Source organism: Dama dama, chromosome 25 (assembly GCF_033118175.1).
Source record: "Dama dama isolate Ldn47 chromosome 25, ASM3311817v1, whole genome shotgun sequence".
Taxonomy (NCBI): Eukaryota; Metazoa; Chordata; class Mammalia; order Artiodactyla; family Cervidae; genus Dama; species Dama dama.
The window spans coordinates 69,397,815-69,422,009 of record NC_083705.1 but is presented as its reverse complement, the minus strand read 5'-3'; the positions used below and the strand labels follow the sequence as shown (position 1 = coordinate 69,422,009).

The 24,195-nt window shown below is 44.3% G+C and overlaps 1 protein-coding gene across 2 annotated transcripts in view; it reads right to left on the bottom strand.

Moving 5' to 3' along the window:
- SEMA5A (semaphorin 5A) overlaps window positions 1–24,195 on the bottom strand; it is a 539,339-nt gene that overhangs the window by 172,582 nt on the left and 342,562 nt on the right. For both annotated transcript variants that reach the window (XM_061129337.1, XM_061129336.1), the window contains 2 exons: window positions 18,282–18,380; window positions 16,229–16,442 (listed from right to left, as the gene is read on the bottom strand). In XM_061129337.1, the coding sequence (XP_060985320.1) occupies window positions 16,229–16,442; window positions 18,282–18,380 (313 nt within the window). The remainder of the gene's footprint in view (window positions 1–16,228; window positions 16,443–18,281; window positions 18,381–24,195) is intronic.

Sequence of the window (24,195 nt, the reverse complement as noted above, 5' to 3'; positions counted from 1 at the left end):
ATGGAGCCTTTCCATAGGTCTTCTCTCTGTTCCATAGCCTACTGCACCAGTCTGGAGGAGCGCCAGGTTCAGTGGTCCAATCTAATGACTGACTGGACCACCGAGAGGCTCTTAATATAGAAATATTTGTCTAAACCAATGAGAATGGACATTAAAGACAGAAAGGAATTCAGATTTTCCAACTCTACAAAAATCTCACTAGAATCAAAATCTATCAAAGTTTTTTTTTTTTTTGCAATCAAAGAGAAAGGTAGACTAGAAAATGTCTAGCAGGCTTAAAACCCTGGGCTGAATAACTGACATCCAGAATGTTCCTTCATCCTGAACAAACTATTCAGCCTAGGGAAGAAAGAGACTGATACAAAATACCGTCCCATTAAATGATGGCTATAAATTTTATTTCATGATTTCCTTTTGCTTTCCTTTTGAATAATTTGTATGTAGTAGACCTTCTGAAGAACTGATGCTTTTGAATTGTGATGCTGGAGAAGACTCTTGAGAGTCCTTTGGACGCAGGGAGATCAAACCACTCAACTCTAAGGAAATCAACTCTGAATATTCATTGGAAAGACTGATGCTGAGGCTAAAGCTACAATACTTTGGCCACCTGATGCAGAGTCAGCTCATTGGAAAAGACCCTGATGCTGGGAAAGATTGAGAGCAAGAGGAGAAGGGGACAATAGAGGGAGATGGTTAGATAGCATCACTGACTCAGTGGACATGAATTTAAGCAGATTCCCGGAGATAGTGAAAGACAGAGGAGACAGGCATGCTGAAGGCCATGGGGTCGCAAAGAGTCGGACACAACTTAGTGACGGAACAAGTAGAACTTCACATAATGATGATGAGTAATCAAACATGCATATATTAAGGTGATCAGAAGTTGAGAAATATAAATAAAGCCAGGCTGAGTTTTTAAAATAGGTGGCCTTTCCACAAAAATAAAGAAGCTAATGGAAACAATATTTAGATATGACATTCTGTGAGACAGAGGTTTCAGTTCTATAATTTTTTGATATCAGTTACCATCTAAACCATTTCTGTGCATATTCCTAGATTTTCAGGTCCTCTCTTTCTTTTGAAGGTTGTTTCCCTATCACAGTTACATGGAAATGTGCAGCAGAGAGTTCCAAAGTAAAGCTAATTTCATCTATGTGTTTGTCAAGATTGGATAATTAAACTAAAATTTAATTAAGTAAAAAGTGGTTTAAAAGACGTTGACATACTAAAATTCTTTCCTTAAGATTTCTAGGAAAAGACTAGATAGATCGATTGATAGATCAATAGGTACAGATAGATGGATAGATATACATGTTTGTGTGTGTATGTTTTGAGTGTGTGACATCCATACGTATAGGATTGAGGTGTACGTATATGTGGCTCAATACTTCCACCTACTGGCAGTAAGATCACGGCCAGATTACGTAACAGCGCAAGTTCTCAGTTTCCCCCTTTTAGAAGGCATGCTCAGTCGCTACAGTTGTGTCTGATTCTTTGTGACCCTCTGGGCTGTAGCCCACCAGGCTCCTCTGTCCATGGGATTTTCCAGGCAAGAATACTGGAGTGGGTGGCCACGCCCTCCTCCAGGGGATCTTCCCAACCTGGGGATCAAACCCTCATCTGCCTTCATGTCCTGCATTGCAGGAAGATTCTTTACCGACTGAGCCACCTGGGAAGCCCCTTAGAATGGTGATAAAAATACCCAATACTTAGTATCATTGTGTTGGACATGACTTAGTGCCTGAACAACAGACCAAGAATGGAAGGAAGCTAGTGTTGGTGCAGGAGGCCAGGCCAAGACAGAGATCCACAGAGAGAAATCTGCAATTCAGCTGCCACTGGGGAGACACTGAGGAGTTGCAGAGAAAAGTCAAAGGTGATGCCTGCCACATGCCTATCATTTGGTTGCTAATTATCAAAATATAGATCACCATCTATATATATGCATATTTATATATGTGTATAAATATTATATAATAATAAATATATAAATAAATAAATATATACAAAAATATAAATTAATACCAATGGACATGTTGGTAAACATATCATCAGTATTTACTTGTGTGTGCTCACGCTCACTCTTGTCTGACTCTTTGTGACTCCATGGACTGTAACCCACCAGGTTTCTCTGCCCATGGGATTCTCCAGGCACGGATACTTGAGTGGGTAGACATTTCCTACTCCAGGGGATCTTCCTGACCCAGGGATTGAATCCACGACTCTCGCATCTCTTGCATCGGCAGATGGATTCTTTACCACTAGCGTCACCCTGGGAAGTCCTTATTTATTTAACAAGTTATCATACTTCATAATATTTGCATTCTGTATATCAAATGAGGGTGTGTGTTCCTTTCAGCAGATCTGGAACCAAACACGGTGGAGAGTCTGTGCTAGAGATGGAGCCTTGAACTCCAGCTAAAGGGCCTCCATCCTCATGCACTTCCTCACCACCTGCTATGGGGCTGTCCCACTGTCCTGGGCCCTGGGCATCCCACAGCCCACACCTTCAAGGCCACTGCGAACCAACCAACAAGACATAGACCAATGAGGAGGAGGACACTGGGGACCAAGGGCATCGAGGTGAATTCAAGAATCAGAGGGAGGGGAGCAGGGAAAAGGCAGGTGCTTAGGGTGGGACTGGGCCCCAAGCCACACCCAGGATGGAAAGTAGCCCTCGAGAAGACCCTAAAGGTGACCAAGAATGGAAGGAAGCTAGTGTTGGTGCAGGAGGCCAGGCCAAGACAGAGATCCACAGAGAGAAATCTGCAATTCAGCTGCCACTGGGGAGACACTGAGGAGTTGCAGAGAAAGCTGATGACCCAAATTCCTGTGTGAGTGGTGGTCATCAGGCGAAGGCGGGGGTGGGATGTGGTCCCAGTATGTCCTTAGTGATCACTGACATCATAACATGAGCCTCAGATCTCCAGGTCCTTCACTCACTGGGAACTCGGCAGAAAGAAAGTCATTGCTAAAATATCGCAGAAGAACTAGAATTGTGGTTCCAGCAAACTTGATTCCTCTTCATGGGGAATGCGACCTGTTGAAAGTGTGTTATTTACATAGATTTTCTGGTCCGAGCAGGAGCAACGTGTAGCACAGACACGTACTGTCTCTTCCCGAATGAGAACTGCCACCTGCTCACCAGCACGTACTCTAGGAAACCAAACTCTCACCCAGCACTCTTCTCTCCACCACCTGGCCAGCTCCACCAACTGGCTATTGCCTACCTGTTCTAGCTCACAGGGCCAGAGACATCCTGCTCTATCTTGCTTGCTCATTCTATTTGAAGCACAAAGCCGCTGACAGCCCTTCCAGTCCCCTGAACGATCTGACTAATTCACACAGCCCTGGGCTCAACTAGGCATTAGTAATTTCATGATTACGTATTTCTCACATTTTCAAAGCTACAAGCTTCTATTGACCATGTTCATTTTTTCTTGATTATATTAATATTTTAAATATGCAGGTTACTTCTTTTAGGAATCAACCATTTAACCTGCAGGATTGTAACACCTAAGAAGTCTTTAAATTGGAGCATTAACTTTAATTCAAAGAGCTTAGGGATATTTTAGTGCCTATAAAATATTTCTTAAAGACTAAGAAGAAAACATGCAAAAGTTAATTGGAAGAGATACTAGGCTCCAACGATATTTAGTTAGAATACAAAAACTTGTAAGATGGTTTAGTCTTTGTCTCTTGAGTTGATCTGGACCAGGGCAAGAAAGAATATAAAACATGGAGATTATCCAGTGTACATCAGGGAATGAAAAAATGTGAGAGGTCATTAACTGAAGGAAAACAAGAAGTTTAGCAGAGCATTATGGAGGCAAATTTACTGAAACACAGACAATTGAGTATCTGATAAACAGGATGACAGCATGATTAATGATCTGAACTGGAGATCTTTTGAGAGAGAGAAAAACAATGTTAATAATCATGCCAGGAGTCAGGAGTGACCCAGGACTGTCAACAGGAGACTGCTATGACTTCTGGACAATGAACATCAAAGCATTGTCCTGAGTGGTTACATAAGTACTAGCAAATTTCTTAATAGTATATGTGTTCTCTGTTATGGAACATATCTTCTTTGTGCAGATTTTTTTTAAATGCAGGTCTCTATATGTCTTAGTGTATACAGTTGGTGCCTCTGGCCTCATAATATTTTGGTGGGGAGAGAAAGGGTGGGATTCAACTATACTTTCTGGAAATGTGTGAACTGAAGTCCAAAATGTAACTGAGCAGGATCCTATGGGGCCTTCCAGAACAGAGCCTCACTCACATGTGCTCTGCCTGCCTCTTGTCTGTAAAATAAATAAATAAATAAGCCAAAGAATAAGCTTAATCAGAGAAATGAGAAAATGCAGAAGCAAAGGAAAACAGTTAAACAGACAAAATAACAGTTTAGCCATCAGGCAAAGTCAAAGACTTTTAGTTCCTCCTTCAGGGCTATAGGTAATATTCTCAGATATACCCTGTGAGCTGTTTTGCAGATACTGAAACCCCTGCCAAGTGGGAGACGATAACTGTATGCTGCCCACAAGCACAGAGACCTCAGACCGGTTGGAACCAGAAGGTCAATGATGTTGAGTCCAGATTACCTCACCACCCACCAGTCAGCAGAAGGTCCATGAACTGACCATATACACGGCAACCCTCTCCTCAACAGGTACCCCTTCCTCTTTTTCCTATAAAATCTCCAAGCAAAACATGGGGAGTGGGGAGTTGGTTCTTTGGGACATGAGTCCACCTTCTCCCCAGGACTGCTGGCTTCCTCGATAAAGCTATCTTTCCTTTTACCCAACACTTATCTCTCTCAGGATCGGATTCTTGAGGGGCAAGTGATCAAACTTGAGTTTGGGGACAAAATGTCTTATTGCAAGTAAAGACCCTGCAACACTTGCCTGAAGGGATGCTATGACTGCCCAACTTTCAGGAACTCAGTGCTCAAGGACCAGGACAGAATACACTGCTATTTTCAGGGAGTGCCACAAGAACTGGTTCCTTCCTCACCTACCAGACTTCTGCATGCATAAAGGGCTGTGCTAAATAATCCTACAGACATTTCTGCCTTGGGTTTAATAACTCCAGCTCATTGCATCCCCTTTCTCAAGCTTTCACCAATCCAGAAAACACCAGCCACCATGTCGGGTCTCCATACCCCTCTACCATGGCAGCTTGTGCATAAAAATGTGGACACCAGGAGAGAGACGGGGGCAGCTTAGGATGGTGGTGCTTCCTAAGAAGTCGATTAACCAAAGGGGAGGCTGGGCACCTACAGAGAGAGGAGGGTCTGTCTTCAAGTACTAGCTCACACATGCATCAGCCGTGTGACCCTGGTTCCGGAGGCTGATTCCTCCGACCCAGCTTGCTCATCTGTAAACGGGGACAGTGCCATCTCCCTTGGGGTGGGGGGGTTGTGCAGAGAATTCCAGAAGACACATAAATGGAGTCTCCCATCTACCTGGCAAGTTATAAATAGTCATTGTCACCACTCCTTGTGCCTGGAATAATAATTGGATGTACCAGAGATTCCAGCAGGTGCACAGACAGGCAGATGATATGCAGGGAGGCCATTTATTTAAACTCCTTTCTGACTTTATAAAGATCATCAGAATCAGTTTACAACACTATTTCCAAGATACATCCATCCCCCTCAAGGTAGACCATCTGCCCACAATGCCTTCTGATAGGCTTGATCAAGCCTGAAAACCAGAAAACGGCATTTGGTCACGCTGTGTCTCATGACTTTGCTCCCAAGTTCTAAGTCCATGTACCATCATCCTAACAAGTTGAAACTTCATGAGTCAGTGGTCAGGGTTTAGCCTTTCAGCTGCACTGCTGAACTGAGTCCATTGTTCACAAGGACACCCCTTTTAAGCACCTCCCCAGATGCTGTCTGATAAAATCACAAAACTAGGCTGCAGACTATACATCCATGTCTTTTGTTCTGGGTTTTACCGAGCTTATTTTCCTTGATAAACACTACAGATCTCCTAAAACAAACAGACTTCATTTTCAGGCCCAACTTGTCTTTGCTTCTCTTGTTCTGTGAACTCTGCTTCCACTCATGAGTTTCCTGCTTTAGCAAATCTCATCTGTCCAGGGAGAGCCTAACTCACACGATTTATACCTCTGGGGACTGCACTGTATAGATTGTGCCAAAAGTGATCTCACTGTCCCCAGGATGGAACCCAATAGGGTCACCCTATCCCAGCCATGTCTGCATCCCCAAGAAGTGGTGTCTGCTCCCGGGAAGAAATGCCAAGCTCCACAAAGCACCTGTCTTCACGATAAGCAGAAACAATTCCTCCTTAGAGTTAAGCACAGAAGGGATTTTTCTCTCTCCAAGTAAATTATCTTTAATCACTAGGAAGTTAATCATTGTATTTTAAAGACCTCAAAGAGTCTATTTAATATGTGGGTAACATCAATAAAGTATTTCAAGCCAGGAGAGCTTGAGATGGTTATAGAAAGAGTTTTCTAAACTAGAAACACAATAGCTCATAAAAAACAATACTGTGGATTTCAAGTGTGTTTTCCTTTGCAGTGAGGTCAAGGCTGGACTCTTAGAGAATGGGGGAGATGCAAAAATCATGGGAGAATCCAGGAGAAAGACAGATGCTATCTCCAAGAAGGAAAAGAAACAGGATGCCGCGTCCCAGTGAGATTACGCCCTGGGAGATGTCCATGCTGCGTTCATAAAGCTCACTGATAGATTCTTTTTCCCACATTCTCACCAAGGTTTCAGTCCATGTGCAAGCAAGCAGTTCCCTGAGAACCCACAAACTCAATTTGTACAACATTAATTTGGATATGTTATTTTCCCCCTTTTCATGGGTTGACTATTTCCCTGATTTGATTACCAGTTTCTTGAAGGCAAGTTTTATAGCTTCTCTATTTTAAGCATCGACTATGAAACATTTATTATCCTGCTTTACAGTAATCATTTAATAAGGGTTATTAACGATTAGTATTTTAATGCACTAAGGCTGTTAAACTATTTCTCTAAACACATAAATTTGCTTTAAGAGTGATTTTGGCACAGAGAAAAAAAAATCTGATTTTGAAACTTATACGACCAAACATATAACTCAACATTTCAAATTCCACCGGAACATTATCCAATCGATCATGCTGCCTTTGATAACTGATGAAATACATAATAGCTAAAAGTGGGAGTTGAAATGAGATGGCAAAGCAAGATTCTTTAAATATCTGGACCTGCATCCATTTGAAACATACAAATCTCTATGTTTTAAATTCTGGGTTACAACCAATGGCGACATGTTCCCTTTGTTAATAACAAAATTCTTATTTCTGCTGCTTATGAAATGTGCTTATCTCCAACTCATTCAACAAATATGGATGGAGCCTCAGCTGTATTTTGGGCACTACATGAAATGCTGAGCACACAAAAATTGATCCCATCTCAACGCTGCCCTCAAGGAATTCATACACTCATGGATGGGGAAAACAAAGGTGCAAACTACTCATCTATTAACTCATTTATTAAAAAATGATGTCTTGGGTGCTTCCTATGAGCACCTGGGATACATCAGTGGTCAAAGAAAATAAGCATGGCCACTGGAGAAGCTTAATTCCAATGGAGGAAAGGAGGCAAGAACTAAAGGAGGATAAAAGTTGAACACAGTGAAGGGAATCAAGAGGGCTAGATGGAGGAGGGAAGTTGAAAGTGTTAGTCACTCAGTCATGTCCGACACTTTATGACCCCTGGACCATAGTCCACCAGGCTCCTCTGTCCATGGGATTCTCGAGGCAAGAATCCTGGAGTGAGTAGCCATTCCTCTCTCCAGGGGATCTTCCCGACCCAGGGGTCAAACTCACGTCTCCTGCAGTGCAGGCTGATTCTTTACCATCTGAGTCACCAGGGAAGCCCCAGATGGAGCAGGGGGGTCATGTCAAATAAGATGGTCAGGGCCGAGGTCCCATTTAGAAGCCACATCAGAGCAAAGACAAGACAGAACTAAAGTCATTGGCCACATGGACCGTCTGGGGCTAAGAGTTCTCCAGATAGTACAGGGACCAGCCTCCTATAGACCTCAGGCTAGGCCTACCCACCGGTTATAAATAAAGGTTTATGAGCACACAGCATTCAGTTCAGGTCAGTCGCTCAGTTGTGTCCGACTCTTTGTGACCACATGAACCACAGCAAGCCAGGCCTCCCTGTCCATCACCAACTGCTAGAGTCTACTCAAACCCATGTCCATTGACTCGGTGATGCCATCCAACCTTCTCATCCTCTGTCATCCCCTTCTCCTCTTGCCCTCAATCTTTCCCAGCATCAGAATCTTTTCCAATGAGTCAGCTCTTCGCATCAGATGGCCAAAGTACTAGAGTTTCAGCTTCAGCATCAGTCCTTCCAATGAATACCTAGGACTGATCTCCTTTAGGATGGACTGGTTGGATCTCCTTGCAGTCCAAGGGACGCTCAAGAGTCTTCTCCAACACCACAGTTCAAAAGCATCAATTTTTCAGCACTCAGCTTTCTTTATAGTCCAACTCTCACATCCATACATGACCACTGGAAAAACCATAGCCTTGACTAGACAGACCTTTGTTGACAAAGTAATGTCTCTGCTTTTTAATAGGCTGTCTAGGTTGGTCATAACTTTCCTTCCAAGGAGTAAGCGTCTTTTAACTTCATGGCTGCAGTCACATAGCATAGACGTATACAATGGCCATGTCTCCTTTCATGCTACAATGGCAGCATTGAAAAGCTGCAACAAAGGCCATATGGATGCAAACGATAAAGTATTTCCTCTCTGGCCCTTTATTGATAATGCTGATCCCTGGCAGAGAGGAAGGGCCAGGGCCAGTGTGCAGCATATAAGGGGTTAAAACTGAAGGGGCAGGGGGTGGGCAGCAGCGAGGACGGGGAGGCAGTGGAGGCCGGCCAGTGGCGCCTCCACCTTCTCTGCAGGTGAAACGGGGACTCGAGAGGGTCTCTGGCTCAAAGCCAGAGAACGACCAGGACAAGCTACAGAGTTGTGGGGTGAACACAACCCTGCACATCGACCACGAGGAAGGAATGAACGGGACCCACCGATTTTCAAGGAAACTAAAACTGTGATTGGAGCTACAGAATAATAGGAATTAGGGAGGAGGCACCACTCAGGGGAAGTCAGAACAGTGTAAACAGCGTGTGGGAAGGAGTTCAGTGAGGAGGGCAGAGTCACACGCAGGGAGTTGCATGCTCCTCCTGAAAGGACACCTAGATGGCATGTGGGCAGAGGAGAGGACTCAGGGCTGAAGAAAAAGAAAAGCCAGATAACACAGGGAGGAAAGAGGGAACTCGAGGAAGCTTCCACAGCCAGCCTGGCTCTCCTCTCCTCGTCAGCCCCTGCTGATAGCCGACGGCGTGGCCACCAAGCGCGTCTTGCAAAGTGCAGGTGGGACGCTACCCATTGGTGGACAGTCTTAGTGCTGGTGGTGTCATAAGACATCGTGCCTGGAACTCTGGTGTCAGACCCAGGGCACTTGGCTTGCTCAGCACAGTTGTTGGAACTATACCAGGAAAGGATGCTGGGTCTCTGGGAGGGGCAGCAAGGAGATCCAACCAGTCCATCCTAAAGGAAATCAATCCTGAATATTCACTGGAAGGACTGATGCTGAAGCTGAAGCTCCAATCCTTTGATAAGAAGAGCCAATTCACTCTTGGCCAAATCACTCCCAGCATCAGGAAAAGACCTTGATGCTGGGAAAGACTGAGGGCAGGAGGAGAAGGGGACGACAGAGGATGAGATGGTTGAATGGCATCACCGACTCAATGGACATGAGTTTGAGCAAATTCTGGGAGATGGTGAAGGACCCAGAAGCCAGGCGTGCTGCAGTCCATGGGGTTGCAAAGAGTCAGACATGACTGAGTGACTGAACAATATCAACGGGGAAGGGTGAGGGGAAGATCAGAGGCTTCGCAGGTCCTTCCTCAGGGCTCTCTGTATGCTGGCAGGACATCACCTGGACAGCTTGATGCCACCCTTCACCTGAAGAGAAGCCCTGAAGCATAGGGGGGCCCCAGAGACTGGGGTCGCTGAACGGTCATGACTTGTTCTATCTACATGTTCCCACGTCCTGAAGAGCATCCTTTAGGCTTCTCTTGACCTGGAGGGTCAGAGTGCTCATTGTGGCTAGGGTTTCTCTACATTCCATTGAGGGAGTAATTCAGAGAGAGAATGTGTGCGATTAAATCCACGTCAGAATGCTGCCTAGGAGAGAGGGACTCCTTCCCCAAAGACTGTGGGCTGGAGGACGGATGCACAGCAGATAAAGCAAAGATTTAAGTGGACAGACTGTCCTCACCAGTGCTCTGGAGCATGGAAGGAGGAGAGAGGTGCAGGCCAGCTCGGCCCTGGGCAAAGAGGACCATCCCCTGAGCCCTCCTCGATGACTTCTGATGCCCACTGGGAACAAGAAGGCAATACTGTTGCTGAGATGCGGGGACTGAATAGCCAGAGGATTTAGTGGCCATACAGAAAGAGAGCATCACTGGAAAATGGAACACCAAAGTTTAAGATTTCAACATTTGAGCATTTCCTGTTTAGGGCACAGTTATGGGTTGCATTATATTCCCCCACCCCAACATATGCTGGTATCTATAAATGTGACCTTATTTGGAAATAAGGTCATGACTGATATAATTAGTAAAGGTGAAGCCATACTGGAATAAAGTGGGCCCCTAATCCAGTTGGTAAAGAATCCACCTGCAATGCAGGAGACCCTGGTTTGATCCCTGGGTCAGGAAAATCTGCTGGAGAAGGGAAAGGCTACCCACTCCAGTATTCTTGGGTTTCCCTGGTGGCTCAGCTGGTAAAGAATCTGCCTGCAATATGCGAGACCTGGGTTTGATCCCTGGGTTGGGGAAGATCCCCTGGAGAAGGGAAAGGCTACCCAATCCAGGATTCTGGCCTGGAGAATTCCATGGACTGTATGGTCCATGGGGTCGCAAAGAGTCGGGCACAACTGAGTGGCTTTCACTTTCACTTTCTAATCCAATACGATTGGTGTTCTCATATGAAATGAAGATAGCCATGTGAGGACATGGGGCCACAGGGAGAAGCCACATGAACAGAGGCAAAGACTGGAGTGATGCTGCCACAAGTCAAGGGATGCTGAGAACTAAGGAGTTGAGGAAGGGTCCTACCCGGGAGTCTTCATAAAGAGCATGGGCTGCCAACAACTTGGTCTTGGACTTCTCACCCCCATAACTCTGAGAAGACACATTTCTGTTTTAAGCTACCCAGTTTGTGGTACTTTGTTCCAGCAATGCTAGGAAACAAATGAAACTGAACCACTGTCCAATGAAATGAATGTGAAACCACTGTCCAAACTGCCACTGAAGGTGTGGCCTGAGGAGATGGAGTTGGTTGGTACCAGGCTGTTGCCTGGCTGGAAGCTGAGAAGGAAGACGCCTGGCACGGGACTGGCAGAGGCAAATGAAAAATGTATGTGACTGCTGAACTGGTCACACTATGAGTGTCCCCTCTATGAGTTAATTAATCCAATCATGGAAAGATATTCCCTCCAGGGACAGGAAAATTATCCTACACAGAATTTTATCACAACAGTGGATCTGAAATCAAACATCTGGTGACCGTGGTTCAGAGGTACCATCCTCCACACCTCCCCTGCTGATAGAATTCTCCTTCCTCAACAGAGACATGTTAGCCAAAAAAAATGGGAAAATGTCCAAAACAAAGACGGGAGCTCTGCTTATCATAATGTGTGAGCAGCTGTTGGCTGAGTGATGGCCTCTGGGGGACCTTGGGTCTTGCTGACACCTGGGGGTACCACGGATTGGGCAGTGACAGGAATATACCTGGGGGACTTGGATGTGGCCGCAGGAAGATATGATGGCCAAGAGAGGCCAGCCCAGAGTGGGGTGGGGAAAGCTCAGAGGCAGACGGTCAGTGTCAGCAGAGACAGGAAATAGGAGGCCGGTAGGTGTCAGTAATCAGGAACCACAGCCCCAGGTGCACTCAGCCAATAAGTACTTACTCTCTGGCACTGAAGTCAGATAGTCTATCAGGAATCAGGGAGTTCACAGTCATTACATCTATTTATAATAAGCTATTTGCTACTAATATTTATTATCTCTACATGGTCCCATTTTATTCTCAGAACTTGCAGGTCCAGTGACTAGTTATCTCCAGTTTGCAGATGAGGAAATCGAGAACTGAGACGATTCAGCTCCCTGAGGGGTGAGCACTGATTCACCGGCAGGTCTTTCCACCTCCAAAGCCTCCATCACTTACCTTTTAAAATGATCACTGAGCCCAAGAATAGGTAATGACCTCTGCCCAAAAGACCTTGTAAGTTCACACACGTTTGTTACCCTGCTTTCTGTCTCCTGCTGGTGACCTGGGGTGGAGGGCTATCTTCTCCCAGCTCCTGGTGCCCGGGTTCTGAAAATTGCATCTTCAATCAAAACCCCAGGTTTTTACTTCCCCAGATGGGAGCTCGATGCTGAGGAAGCTGCCTGACAACCCCACGGAAGGCTGCACTTCTTCATTCAGCAGCTCATAGTCTGCGTCTTCTTAAGGTACCAGCACTGAGAGTGTCCAGTACATTCGCTCAGCTCTATCACAAACAAATCCACCTCTCTGACTGTCATTAACTCCTGTGTCTTGATCCTCCATCAGTTGAAAACTTAGAAGAACATAAGAGCATCATTTAAGGGGTCCCTAATATCACACAATAGGGCTGCAAACACACCTGAAGCAACTGAGCACACACACAAGCAATATCGCACGGGAACAGGCGTCTTCCTGGACACGCAGAACGAAGGGAGCTTTTAGTTTCACTGGGTTTCTTTGTTCTTGTCTCACTGACGAGGGAGGAGATGAGCATTTTTATTAAGAGATGGTGGTTATCACCAGAGCGTGAGAAATTTAAGGATATGGCAAAAAAGAAGGGACAACAGGTAAAGCAACAACTTCTAATAAAGGAAGAAAATTACTCTCGAGCTTGGCAGAAAGAAAAAGGGACAGGGCGTTGGGTCTAAGTGCAAGCAGATGCCAAGTGTGGACTCCGAGTAGGTCAGTGAGAATAAATGTCCCTGCGTCCAGGCTCTGCGGGGGAATGGAAGCAGAGCTGAATGGGGGTCAGAGACCAGAATCCATGCTGGATGGAGGAGCGATTGGAGCAGATGACCAGGGCTAATGAGAGGTAGAAAAGACATCTCAGGGTTCAACAGAGAACGTGCCCCCGAGAGAACACAGAGAGGGAACGAACAGGGAACACACAAGAACGCGGGACCCTCGGGGCTCTCTGCCCGGGACGGGGGGCCTCCTGGTGCGGCACGGCACCGCTCTCTGAGGAAGGCAGGCCATTCAGTGCCATGGGCGTTATGATGACACTGGGAGCCAGGTGGCGGCTTCACCAAATTTACTTGGTCTTATTTGTAATGTCCACAGTTGAATAGCATCATATATGATTTAGGACACACATGCCTACAGTGACTGTCCTTACTTAGGCCCTCACCTGACTCTCAGATGGAAGAGATTCCACCCAGAGGGTTAACAGAATGTGAGTACCTGATCCACCTGGAAATACATAGAAACAAACAGTGCTTATAACTCATGCTATAATTTGAATGATTTTTCCAAGATATTCTTCAGGGTGTTACTTCTGGGAAAACAAAGACACTGTGCTCCTAATTACTTTTTACTTTGCTTTCAGCAAAGTCTAAATGCAACGTTTGTGGTTGCGGAAGAACTCATTTTGATTTTTAACTGGAATTTTACTTGGATGGGAAAAATCAACAAATGAAAAGAAAGAACTTTAAGCTACACAGATGAATGTATCAGAGCAGAAAGACCTTCTGTAGAGTCAAAAGGTTCAGCTGAAACCAGTTCAACAGAAATAGTGTTAATACAGGGAAGCTAGAAACTGCTTCAGTTTGGGAAAACAATTCACGCTGCCGTTTGGAAGCACATGGAGTCATTCAGCTTGCTGAAGAAACTGGGTAACGATACGCTTTTCTCTAACAGGAAGTATTTTAAACGCAAACTGTGATGGCTGGTTTGACTATATTATTTTACAAAATGCTCATGTTATATAGGTTCCTATGCTATGCTTAGTCTATCAGTCATGTCCAATTCTTTGCAACCCTTTGGACTGTAGTCCACCAGGCTCTTCTGTCCATTGGATTCTCCAGGCAAGAATATTGGAGTGGGTTGCCATTTCCTTCTTCAGGGGTCTTCCCGACCCAGGGATTGAACCCCAATCTCCTGCATTGCAGGCGGATTCTTTACCCACTGGGGAAACCCCATACACCTAAATATGCATAAGTGATCATTCTCAACCAAAATTTCTCAATGAGAGGCAATATTTTTCCCGAGGAATATTTGCAAGTTTCTGAACAAATGTTCTGTTGTCACAATGCAGCGGGGAGGCATGCTAACACATCTAAGGGGTGTAAGCCAGGGATGTAGCTGACCATCCTACAATAACCAGCACAACCCCCCTTCCCCAGCAAAGAATTATCTGGCCCTGAACGCCGATAGTGCTGAGGTCTAGAAACTCTGATCTACACAATGAGCTTTTACTTGGTGAAAGACAGCACAACTTTGTAGGACTTGAAAGCTCAGAACAGTAAATATTATAAGGACAATTATAAGAGCTCATCTTTAGGCAAACCACCAAACAAAGGCTTGAGGGAATGGATTACATACGGTGCCTATGTCTGTCCACGACATTGTGCTTGCTAGCGTGTGTGTGCGCGCGTGCATGTATGTATTACCATATTCACCTATGAATGTGCACATATACGGAGCTGGCACATCTCAGTCTCAGTACATAGCCAACTTTAACTTCAATGTGGGAGGCTGGAATCACTTCCCCCTCATTTAGTGAGCAAGTAACCAAGTTCTAGGCCAGGACTGAAGGAAATCTTCTGGCAGTTTCTGATGTCTTTAAAAAAGGACACAAGGGATGTGGTTCTCCCCTGGATGTCGTCATATCTGAGGGCAGTAGCTGGAACTATAGTTGTGAGTTTGCACCCATAAGCAGAGCCAGCCTGAGGACCAATCTGACAGACTGTGGGTGGCAGAGACAGTAGTGGCAGGACTTGGGGGCTTATTAATTCCCGAGCCACTGAAGTGAGCAACTCCAATGACACCTACCCTGACCTCCTGCGTATAAGACTTGATACCTTTAAAAAAAATTTTGGTCAACTTGCCTGTGGAATCTAAAAAAAAAAATGATACAAATGAACTTATTCACAAAACAGAAACAGACTCACAGACTTCGAAAACAAATTTATGATTACCAAAGGGGAAAGGTGGGAGGGGGGATAAATCGGGAGCTTGGGATTAACATACAGACACTACGATCTATAAAATCCCCTGAAGGAGGAAAGGGCCACTCATTCTAGAATCTGCCTACAGTGCAGGAGACCAGGGTTCAATCCCTGGGATGGGAAGACCGCCCCCTGGAGAAGGAAATAGCTACCCACTCCAGGATTCTTTCCTGGGAAATCCTATGGACAGAGAAGCCTGGAGGGCTACAGTCCATGGGGTAGCAAGGAGTCAGACAAGACTGAGCAACTGAACACACACACACACACCTGTAAACTAGATACTCAATGAGTCAGTACCCTGTAATAACCTATATGGGCAAAGAATCTGAAAAAAAAAAAATGGGTATATGTGTATGTGTAACTGAATTACTTTGTTCTATACCTGAAGCTAACACAACATTGTAAAGCAACTACACTCCAATATAAAATACAAAATTAAATTAAAAACTTGTCAAGCTATTTGGGGCTCCCTATAGCCAAACACATTCTTTTACACAGTCATCTGAAAATTTCATGCAATGCTAGAAACTTTGCTTTTTAGGTATACAGTAAAAAAGTCAAGAAAGAATGAACATGACTCTATAGACAATGACGTGTCATCAGACTTCCTGAACTTCAAACAATAATATAAGAAAGCAGCTTAAGCTTGATGAACCCTTGTATCAGCATTAGCCCTATGTTACCATGTCCTACAGTGTTGAGAGAATCGTTTCTCTCCCTAATTGGAAATGAGCCATCGGATGCCTTTCTACATCGAAGAACAAAACAAGTTACATTTTGATTCCTTTAGAAAAGGAGGAAACGATTTTATTTTGAAAATTGTGACAGCTTGCTTCTGAGCACCAAGGACATCAAGGGCATCACAGACCAGCGAGATGGGAAGCCAGGTGGGAGGGTAAGACTCACCGTTGAGCCACTTGGAGTTGTATTGCGCGGTGCGGAGCGGGGGCAAGATGCCCAGGCTTCGGTAGATGGCGGGGTCGCGCCCCGGGAAATCCATGGCCGTGGCAGCATAGAGCTCCCCGCCGGCCGTGAGCAGGGCTGTGGAGTTGTGCTGGGGGCTGTAGGGGCAGCGAGCCATGCCGCTGATCTGATCATGGATCTCCGTCAGGTTACTCAACTAGGAGTGAGGACAAGAGAGAAAAGTCAGCGATCCCCCATGAAACCCCTTTAATAGTGTTAATGGATCAGACCCGCCCAACTTGCAAATGAAGCATGTACAATGAACTCTCTGGGGCTGAGGGCACGGGCCAGACGTCCACACTCTGACTTTGATGAGAATAATATCCTGTGGTGACTGTCAGAGAATCTGGCAATCAATCTCTCGTCATCCCGTGAGAGTTACTGAACCCCAGGCTGTTGGATACTCACCAAAGACTGAGTAAGACTACCGTTTATGGAAAAAAAAAACCCAAAAAACTATCATTTATGACTTCTTTTCATAACACAATGGGGCAATGCAGATTTGCCCACTTACATTACAAAACTCAATGTCAATGTTTATAGAAGTACAAACTGCAAGAGAAGTTAGCTACAGGTTTATCAATAAAAGTGGATTGACTAGCCCAAACTGTGTTCATGGGTAAGGATGTGTGGACATTTAGCAACCATGTAGCTCAAATTTCCAAGGCTTTAGATTTTAGTGTTCCAAGATGCAAATTAGTGTCTCGCAGTCCAGCAGTAGGACTCCTGTATTTGAGAAGTTGAACCACCACTGAATGAGAAAGGTTCTCTGGGTGGTTGGAGGAGGGAATCTTCACTCAGCTTTTCTCTCCTCTTACCTGAGAGGTAAGAGAGCAGAGGGGTCAGGCAGCGGCTCAGATACCCTGCCTGCCTTATGACACGTGTGTGCTTAGTCGCTCCGTCATATCTAACTCTTTGCGACCCCACGGACTGTAGCCCGCCAGGCTCCTCTGTCCATGGGATTCTCCAAGAAAGAATACTGGAGTGGGTTGCCATTTCCTTCTCCAGAAGATCTTCCCAACCCAGGGATTGAACCTGGGTCTCCCCCACTGCAGGCAGATTCTTTACCATCTGAGCTACCAGGGAAGCCCTTATTACACATGTAGACCCAGGTAAGCTACGTAAAGTCTTTAAGCCTCAGATTCTTCTTTTACAAAACGATGACCCAAAGGATAATCACCAGGCCGGGTGGATGTGAGTGTGAAGTGACTGGGTTGTTGTAAGGCGCATAGGACAGGCCACGATACCTAGGGCTGTCTCTGTGAGCATCGCTTCTTATCATTATCATCATCCTCTCTTTATTTCCAGTAACTGAATGTTAACTTGAAAATAAAGAATAGTAAAAGAGGAAGATTAATTCAGCCTTTGAGAGAAATTGTGTAACCAGGAAATTAATGATATTTCTTCATCATTTCTTATTCCCTGAGGAAGGGCAAATGAATATCCTAAATTAGGAAGATTACACATGTGCTTTAAGAACCCTGCAATTCTACAGGAATGAGACCTGGATACAGAAAAGTCCCTTGTTCATAATGATAGGTTAAAAGAAAAAGAAAGAGGGCGGGTAATAACTTTATTTTTCCTTGGATTCCATTTGTTTGTTAGTTTGCTTTAATTTTTCAACACACTTCTTGTCCAATTTCTAAATTGCATTTTCTTTGTTTGGATTGTGATTTTAGGTCATTTTAATACTTAACACTATCTCTGCAATGAAGCAGGAGAAGAAAAAAGAATATGTTTAGGATTATCTTTAGGGTCACTGTTGAGAAAAAAGCTGATAGAAATAGCTTGCAAGAATATTTAAATTTAATTAAACAAGCTTATTATATAACATGTAATAAAAAATACATCAAGTCTTTATTCAGTTTGACAAAACATGCTTTGAATTAAATGCAACTCCTTGGAGAATAGGAACACATTTTAAAAGTGGTGTTTTAATAGGCTGTTTGGGTTTTCCTGGCATTAAAATCTATCAAAACTCCACATGAAGCCATACCGTGCGGTTGGTGCAGACAGGCGTGAAAGCGTTGGTCCCACACGTGAACAGCCGGTTCCCACCCACCAACAGTACCCGAATGTAGTTCTGACATTCCTCCTGGAAAACAAAAACAAAAAATAAAACACAAGGAAAAGGACTAAGAGGCCTGAGCTCAGGAGGAAGGTGAACATGAAGATGTCTTGTCTGTTCAATAAATTAAAAGTTAATTGACCACTACAAATCCAACAAACAACCTCCTCTCAGATACTGACCAAAAAATAACAACAAAAATCAAACAGTTTACCCTCGTCTGTACACTTGCTCAATAGAGGATGTTTGTGAAGATTAATACACGTTCAGTTAAAATCTCAAAGCATGTGTCTTCTTTTGATGAATGTGGTCTCATTTTTGTGTTGTATCTGATAACAGTGCAAACTCTAAATTGCCTTTGACGTATGGTAGGAAAATAAATAAAGGAAACTATTAGAGCGGCTCATGAAACAGCAGTTTAGGAAACTTGCCCAGGAGCTTCAAAAACCATGGTGAATGCTTTTCCAAATACAAGGGTCACAAGTGAAGCTCTGATTACAACCAAAGCAAGTTTTAGATTAAGTTCTTAAATTGCTTTGTGTACAGGAAGATTCTATAAACAATTTTGATTTTTTGGTGAAAAAGTAAAATACAACTATAACAAGTAAACAATGAGGGATGAAAGCCCATGCTAAGGGAGTGAATAATTTTTATGGTTGCAAAACATACATATACATCTGGGGCATGGTCAGAGTAGTACAGGAACATTCAGCTACAAAGCTTTTCATTCACCCAGCAAGAATTTACTGATTAGACACTCGATGGTAGAGACTGTGGAAGAAGTCACAATCTAGGCCCTTGTGTGTGGAATTTTCTCAGTCATGTCCAACTCTTTGTGACCCCAGGTATTGTCATCCACCAGGCTCCTCGGTCTACGGAATTCCCCAGGCAAGAATACTGGAGTGAGTTGCTATTCCCTTCTTCAAGGTATCTTCCCTACCCAGGGATCGAACCCCGGTCTCCTGCACTGCAGGCAGACTCTTTACCATCTGAGCCACCAGGGAAGCCTGCATTGAGGCCCTTGGCACAAAATTAAAATACATGGAGTTGTCTACACGCTCTATTAAGGAAGCACAGGAGAACAGCATATTGCTAATTCTAGAGGGCAGGGGAGGGGAAGGGGGGAGGTATAGGAAGGCTTCCTGGAGGAGGTGACACCTAAGGTCAGTTGTGGATGTAAGATGAGCTAAAACACTTGAATTTGCTTTCTAAACATAAAGTGAACTATCAAAGGTAGATAATTTACCTACTATTACTGAAAGTGAAGGTGAAGTCGCTCAGTCGTGTCCGACTCTTTTGTGACCCCATGGCCTGTAGCCTACCAGGCTTCTCCTTCCATGGGATTTTCCAGGCACGAGTACTGGAGTGGGTTGCCATTTCCTTCTCCAGGGTGATTGTGGATTTTGAGACGAGATCAACCTGGATTAAGGCGGGTCCTCGTTTCTGGTCAGCTGCTCAGTGGTGTCAATTCTTTGCGACCCCATGGACTGTAGCCTGCCAAGCTCCTCTGTCCATGGACTTTTCCAGGCAACAATACTGGGTTGCCATTTCCTACTCCAACCTAATATTACTATTAACAATAACAGTAACAAATTAGCATTGGTTGCTAATCTGAAGTACTTTGAGGAAAAAATGGACAGACTAAAAGATGGAGGTTAACTATTAGAAGAATTCAGAAATGAGTGTAAACAGAAGGCAAAAGCCAGTGCTCTGTGACAGCCTGGAGGAGGAGAGGATGCGGAGGGAGGTGGGAGGGGGGTTCAGGAGGGAGGGGACACATGTATGCCTGCGGCTGATTCATACTGATGCATGGCCGAAATCATCACAATATTATAAAGTAGTTATCCTCCAATTAAAATAAATAAATACATTAAAAGTAAGCTGCATAACAAAGGATGGGATGGTTGGATGGCATCACCAACTCAATGGACATGAGTTTGAGCAAACTCCAGGAGTTGGTGATGGACAGGGAGGCCTGGCGTGCTGTGGTTCATGGGGTCGAAAAGAGTTGGACGCGACTGAGCGACTGGACTGAACTGAGAAAGATGCACCAGATGGGGAGGCTTGTTCTGTTCTGCTCTGCTTTGTTTTTATAGCTGGGGAAAGGGAAGAAGAGTTCTAAAGAGAAAGAACAAGGCCAGACTTCAAAAAGGCACGTCGGTCTCCTTTCCCAGGCTCTGAGAGCTCTGGTTCTAAGAACGCAGAGGAGAGCATGCAGCTGCCGGAAGCAGAGGGGCACAGAGACAGGATCACGGCTGTGGTGGAAACATCAGCCCTAATCGCATAAGTGAGGGGGCTCCAGAGAGACGTCTCAGGGAACACAGGGCTCAGAGCGCTCTGGATGGCCGGAGCAGACAGAACAGACACAGCAGCGATGCTGTAATAATGAATGAGAAAATTACAAACGGCGCAGAGACTTTTGGGGGCGGGAGTTTATTTCTGTTGCTGCTTTTAGACCTCTTTTAAGAACTGGGTCAAAATGTAAGAGAAACATTTTGTTGGTTTTCCTAAGCAGGAGACTGACGCAGGTAGAAAAATGCTAGAGACAGTCATGTCACCGTGAACTTGGGGGTAAGGGTGAGTTATTGGAAGAGAATCATTCCCGTTGAAAGAGGTGGTCTCATGGATGAGTCCTACAGATGCGCTAAAGAAAAGCAAGGGTCTCTCATTGATTATAGGAAGAGAAACAATCAAGATACCACATGTGGCATTTATCTTCATCTCCCCAAAGAAAGACAAAGTGAAAAGAGGGCTGCAGGTCAATAACCGTCCTGAAGGCCCATCACAGACTTGATGGAGAACAAGAAAGATGGCAGGGGATGTGATAATTCGGATGCTGACACATGTCAGAGCGGAGGGACAAGTCCAACCAGTTTTCAAAAAGAAAATCTTAGAAAAAATATATGAGGGAAGATACCAAATTATCTCAATTAGTAAAAAGTGTGTTCTAGTGGTCAGGCTCCTTGAGAATACCCTCTCCTCCTGGAAGGCCATGCTGTCTGGGAAGGGCTATGTGTGCCCATGTGTCCCCAATCAGCTTCTCCATATATTATTATTATTATTTTTTAATATTCTGTTTTGCTTGGATTTTCCCAAGTCTCTCATTAAAAAAAAAAGGAAAAAAAGTTATTTTTGATGTACTTATAAACCAAAACTTGGTGTGTGTGACCCGCACAGGTTGTTAGCATCTAATCTGAAAGAATCTTCCGTTTTGGGAACAATTAAGAATGAAGAATACAGAATAAAGGCAGCACTGTAAAGTACCGCCTTCACTGATGAACTCACAGGTTTCTAAATGCTGGCACTTCGAACAAAAATGTTGTTTACCCCCTACATCACCAGGTTCCCAGGCAGGATGGTGGTTTGTTGTTCCTCTCTTGAGTTAACCTGGCCAGGAGCAGAATCTGACAACCGGCAAGCAGGATACAGCAGGGGGAACAATGGATTCTAAACAAGACTCTCCCACTGACCAGCAGAATCATTCTAGGAACTTGGTGTTTAAAATACTGAGATGAGATCACAAACAAGATGCTTTCGAAAATTATAAAGTATAATATGTGCATAAAGGAACTCTTTTATTCCCTTAATAATCGGCTGTGTTTCCTTTGTAAAGTTGTTAAAGGTCACGGTGGGAAGGATTTTGGTTTAGACATAATGACCCCAAGCAGACAAAGAGCTCTTGTTGGATCACAAGTGAACTGACTATTTATGTTTAAAATAATATTTGTGTCAAACACATTTAAATAGTTCTAGAAGCCAAATTCTATAATGGTGTTTCAAAAATAACGAACGACAACAGATTTTATTAGAAAACTGTTTTGAATCCACAAACAACACAAGAGTTCGACCTCCCTTTTTCGTAGATGGAATGTTTAAGATCCTTTCAGGCCAAGTCACCCCTTTCTCCCAAGTGAGCTGGAAAAGTTTAAGTGGAACCGAATTCAAAGCTCACGAAGAACTGGCAGTCTCCACCCACCCTTCTCTGCTAAATAGGCCTGAATCAAAGATCTGGCAATGTTTTCTTGACCCCGAGTCCCTGAATGGTCACTTTAATGGACTGCACATGAAATGATGCTCGGGTTGGTCCCAACTGCACTGAGAAACTTGAGGAAATGTGTGCTGTCTCTTCCCAACCCCTGCAGTCTGTGGAGGAATGTTCTCTCCAGGGAACAGAGTGGGCACGGGTGGTACCACCCGGCAGCCACAGCCCCCTCACCCATGCTCCACATTCCTGTCGCTACAGTAAAATGCATTATGTGGAGACGCACAGACCACTTTTTTTTTTCCTTAGGGCAGGAAAAAATGAGTTCACTCAAAATGGCTGGCATTTTTCTCATTTTTGAGATGTCACATTTTGCCTTATTCTTTTTTATTTCGGGGAGAGGGGAAACTGTCAATCTGTGTGTAAAATTTTCATATTACCATAGCACGGATGAAAAGATAATTGAATTCCTATTTCTAAGCTCCAGGCGACTAGGAAAATCTGAATTCCACTCCCCCAAATAGATGTTATATTTTAGTGAAAGGAACCCGAGCGAAGTGTTTTCTGATTTGGGCTCTGGAAGCGTCAGCACAGGGAAACCGGGATTGTGTGACCTCTGAATTCAGGGACTAGCCCTAGGGAGTGGTTTATTTCCTTCCCTTCTGGGTTCCAAGAGCGGGGCTCAGGTCTTTAAGAAAGCAACAGGGATGCTAAAAAAGAGAAAGGAACTAGTGAAAGAAAAGGAAGGGCCTGGGAGGTCCCTCTGCTCTCCCTGCCCTTGGCCCAGCCCAGCAGCACGGCCTAGGTTCTTCCCTTCCTAATCCTATCGTATCATTCTGTGCCAGGGAACTTCGCCCCACACACAGTTCTGCTACAAAACCGAATTCTCTTACAACCAAGCTCAGGTTGCTCAGAACTGTGAGTTTATCAGCATACTCCATGCAACCTGAAAGAACATGCAGTTTCTCTTTCCCACTATGTCGGCACTTTGAAATTCATCTTCATCTGTCTTATAGTCATCTTAAAAAAAAAAAAGAAAAGAAACTCCATCCACAAACGCAGTTTGAATCAGTTTCTAATTACTGAGGTTTGCCATTGCTCTTAGCCTATTAAAACCAGACACATGTGGAACGTAAAGGTATGATTTCCTTTGAAAATGTTTGTTTTGCTCATTTTCTTTCTGTGTATCAGGAAGCCTCAATTACATATAATAATGATTCACTCCTTCTGTGAATCAAAAGTATATTCCTGATGAGCATGAAGCTAGCCTTTGTGGCATGTTCTATGGCTTTTATTGCTTAATTTCTAACCATCAACCAACCAATGATCACAGCTTAAGGCAAACTATGGGCCAATTTTGATTCAGCAGAAGCAACTCTGAACCCCGAGGAGTAATAATCTACTAGTATAAGGTTACCACAAGATTGTTTTAAAATTAAAGACTCATAGACTATTAGCAGGAGGAATCTTGGCTAGATTAAGTAATCGAATGATCTCCTGTAACATGTAGGAGACTGAAGTCCACAGAGGCGAAGAGGATTAACTGTGATTTTTTGAAAGTCCATGAAATGATTACATAAGCAAGATCGAGATGAAATATGAAAGGACTCTTAGGGAGAGTAAAATCTAACACAGACAATGTAAAAGTTGTCAATATATTTCCCATCTTGGGGAATAACAGCCAGAATTTTCAACCGAGTCATAGTCTGGCAATGTTTGGAGACATTTTTGGTTATTTTTGGTTGTCCTGATGGGTGAGAAGAATTACCAGTATCCAGCACATAGAGGCCAGGATCATGTCAAACATCCACCAATAACAGGACAGACTCCACAGCGGGGAGTGATCCGGCCCCAACATCA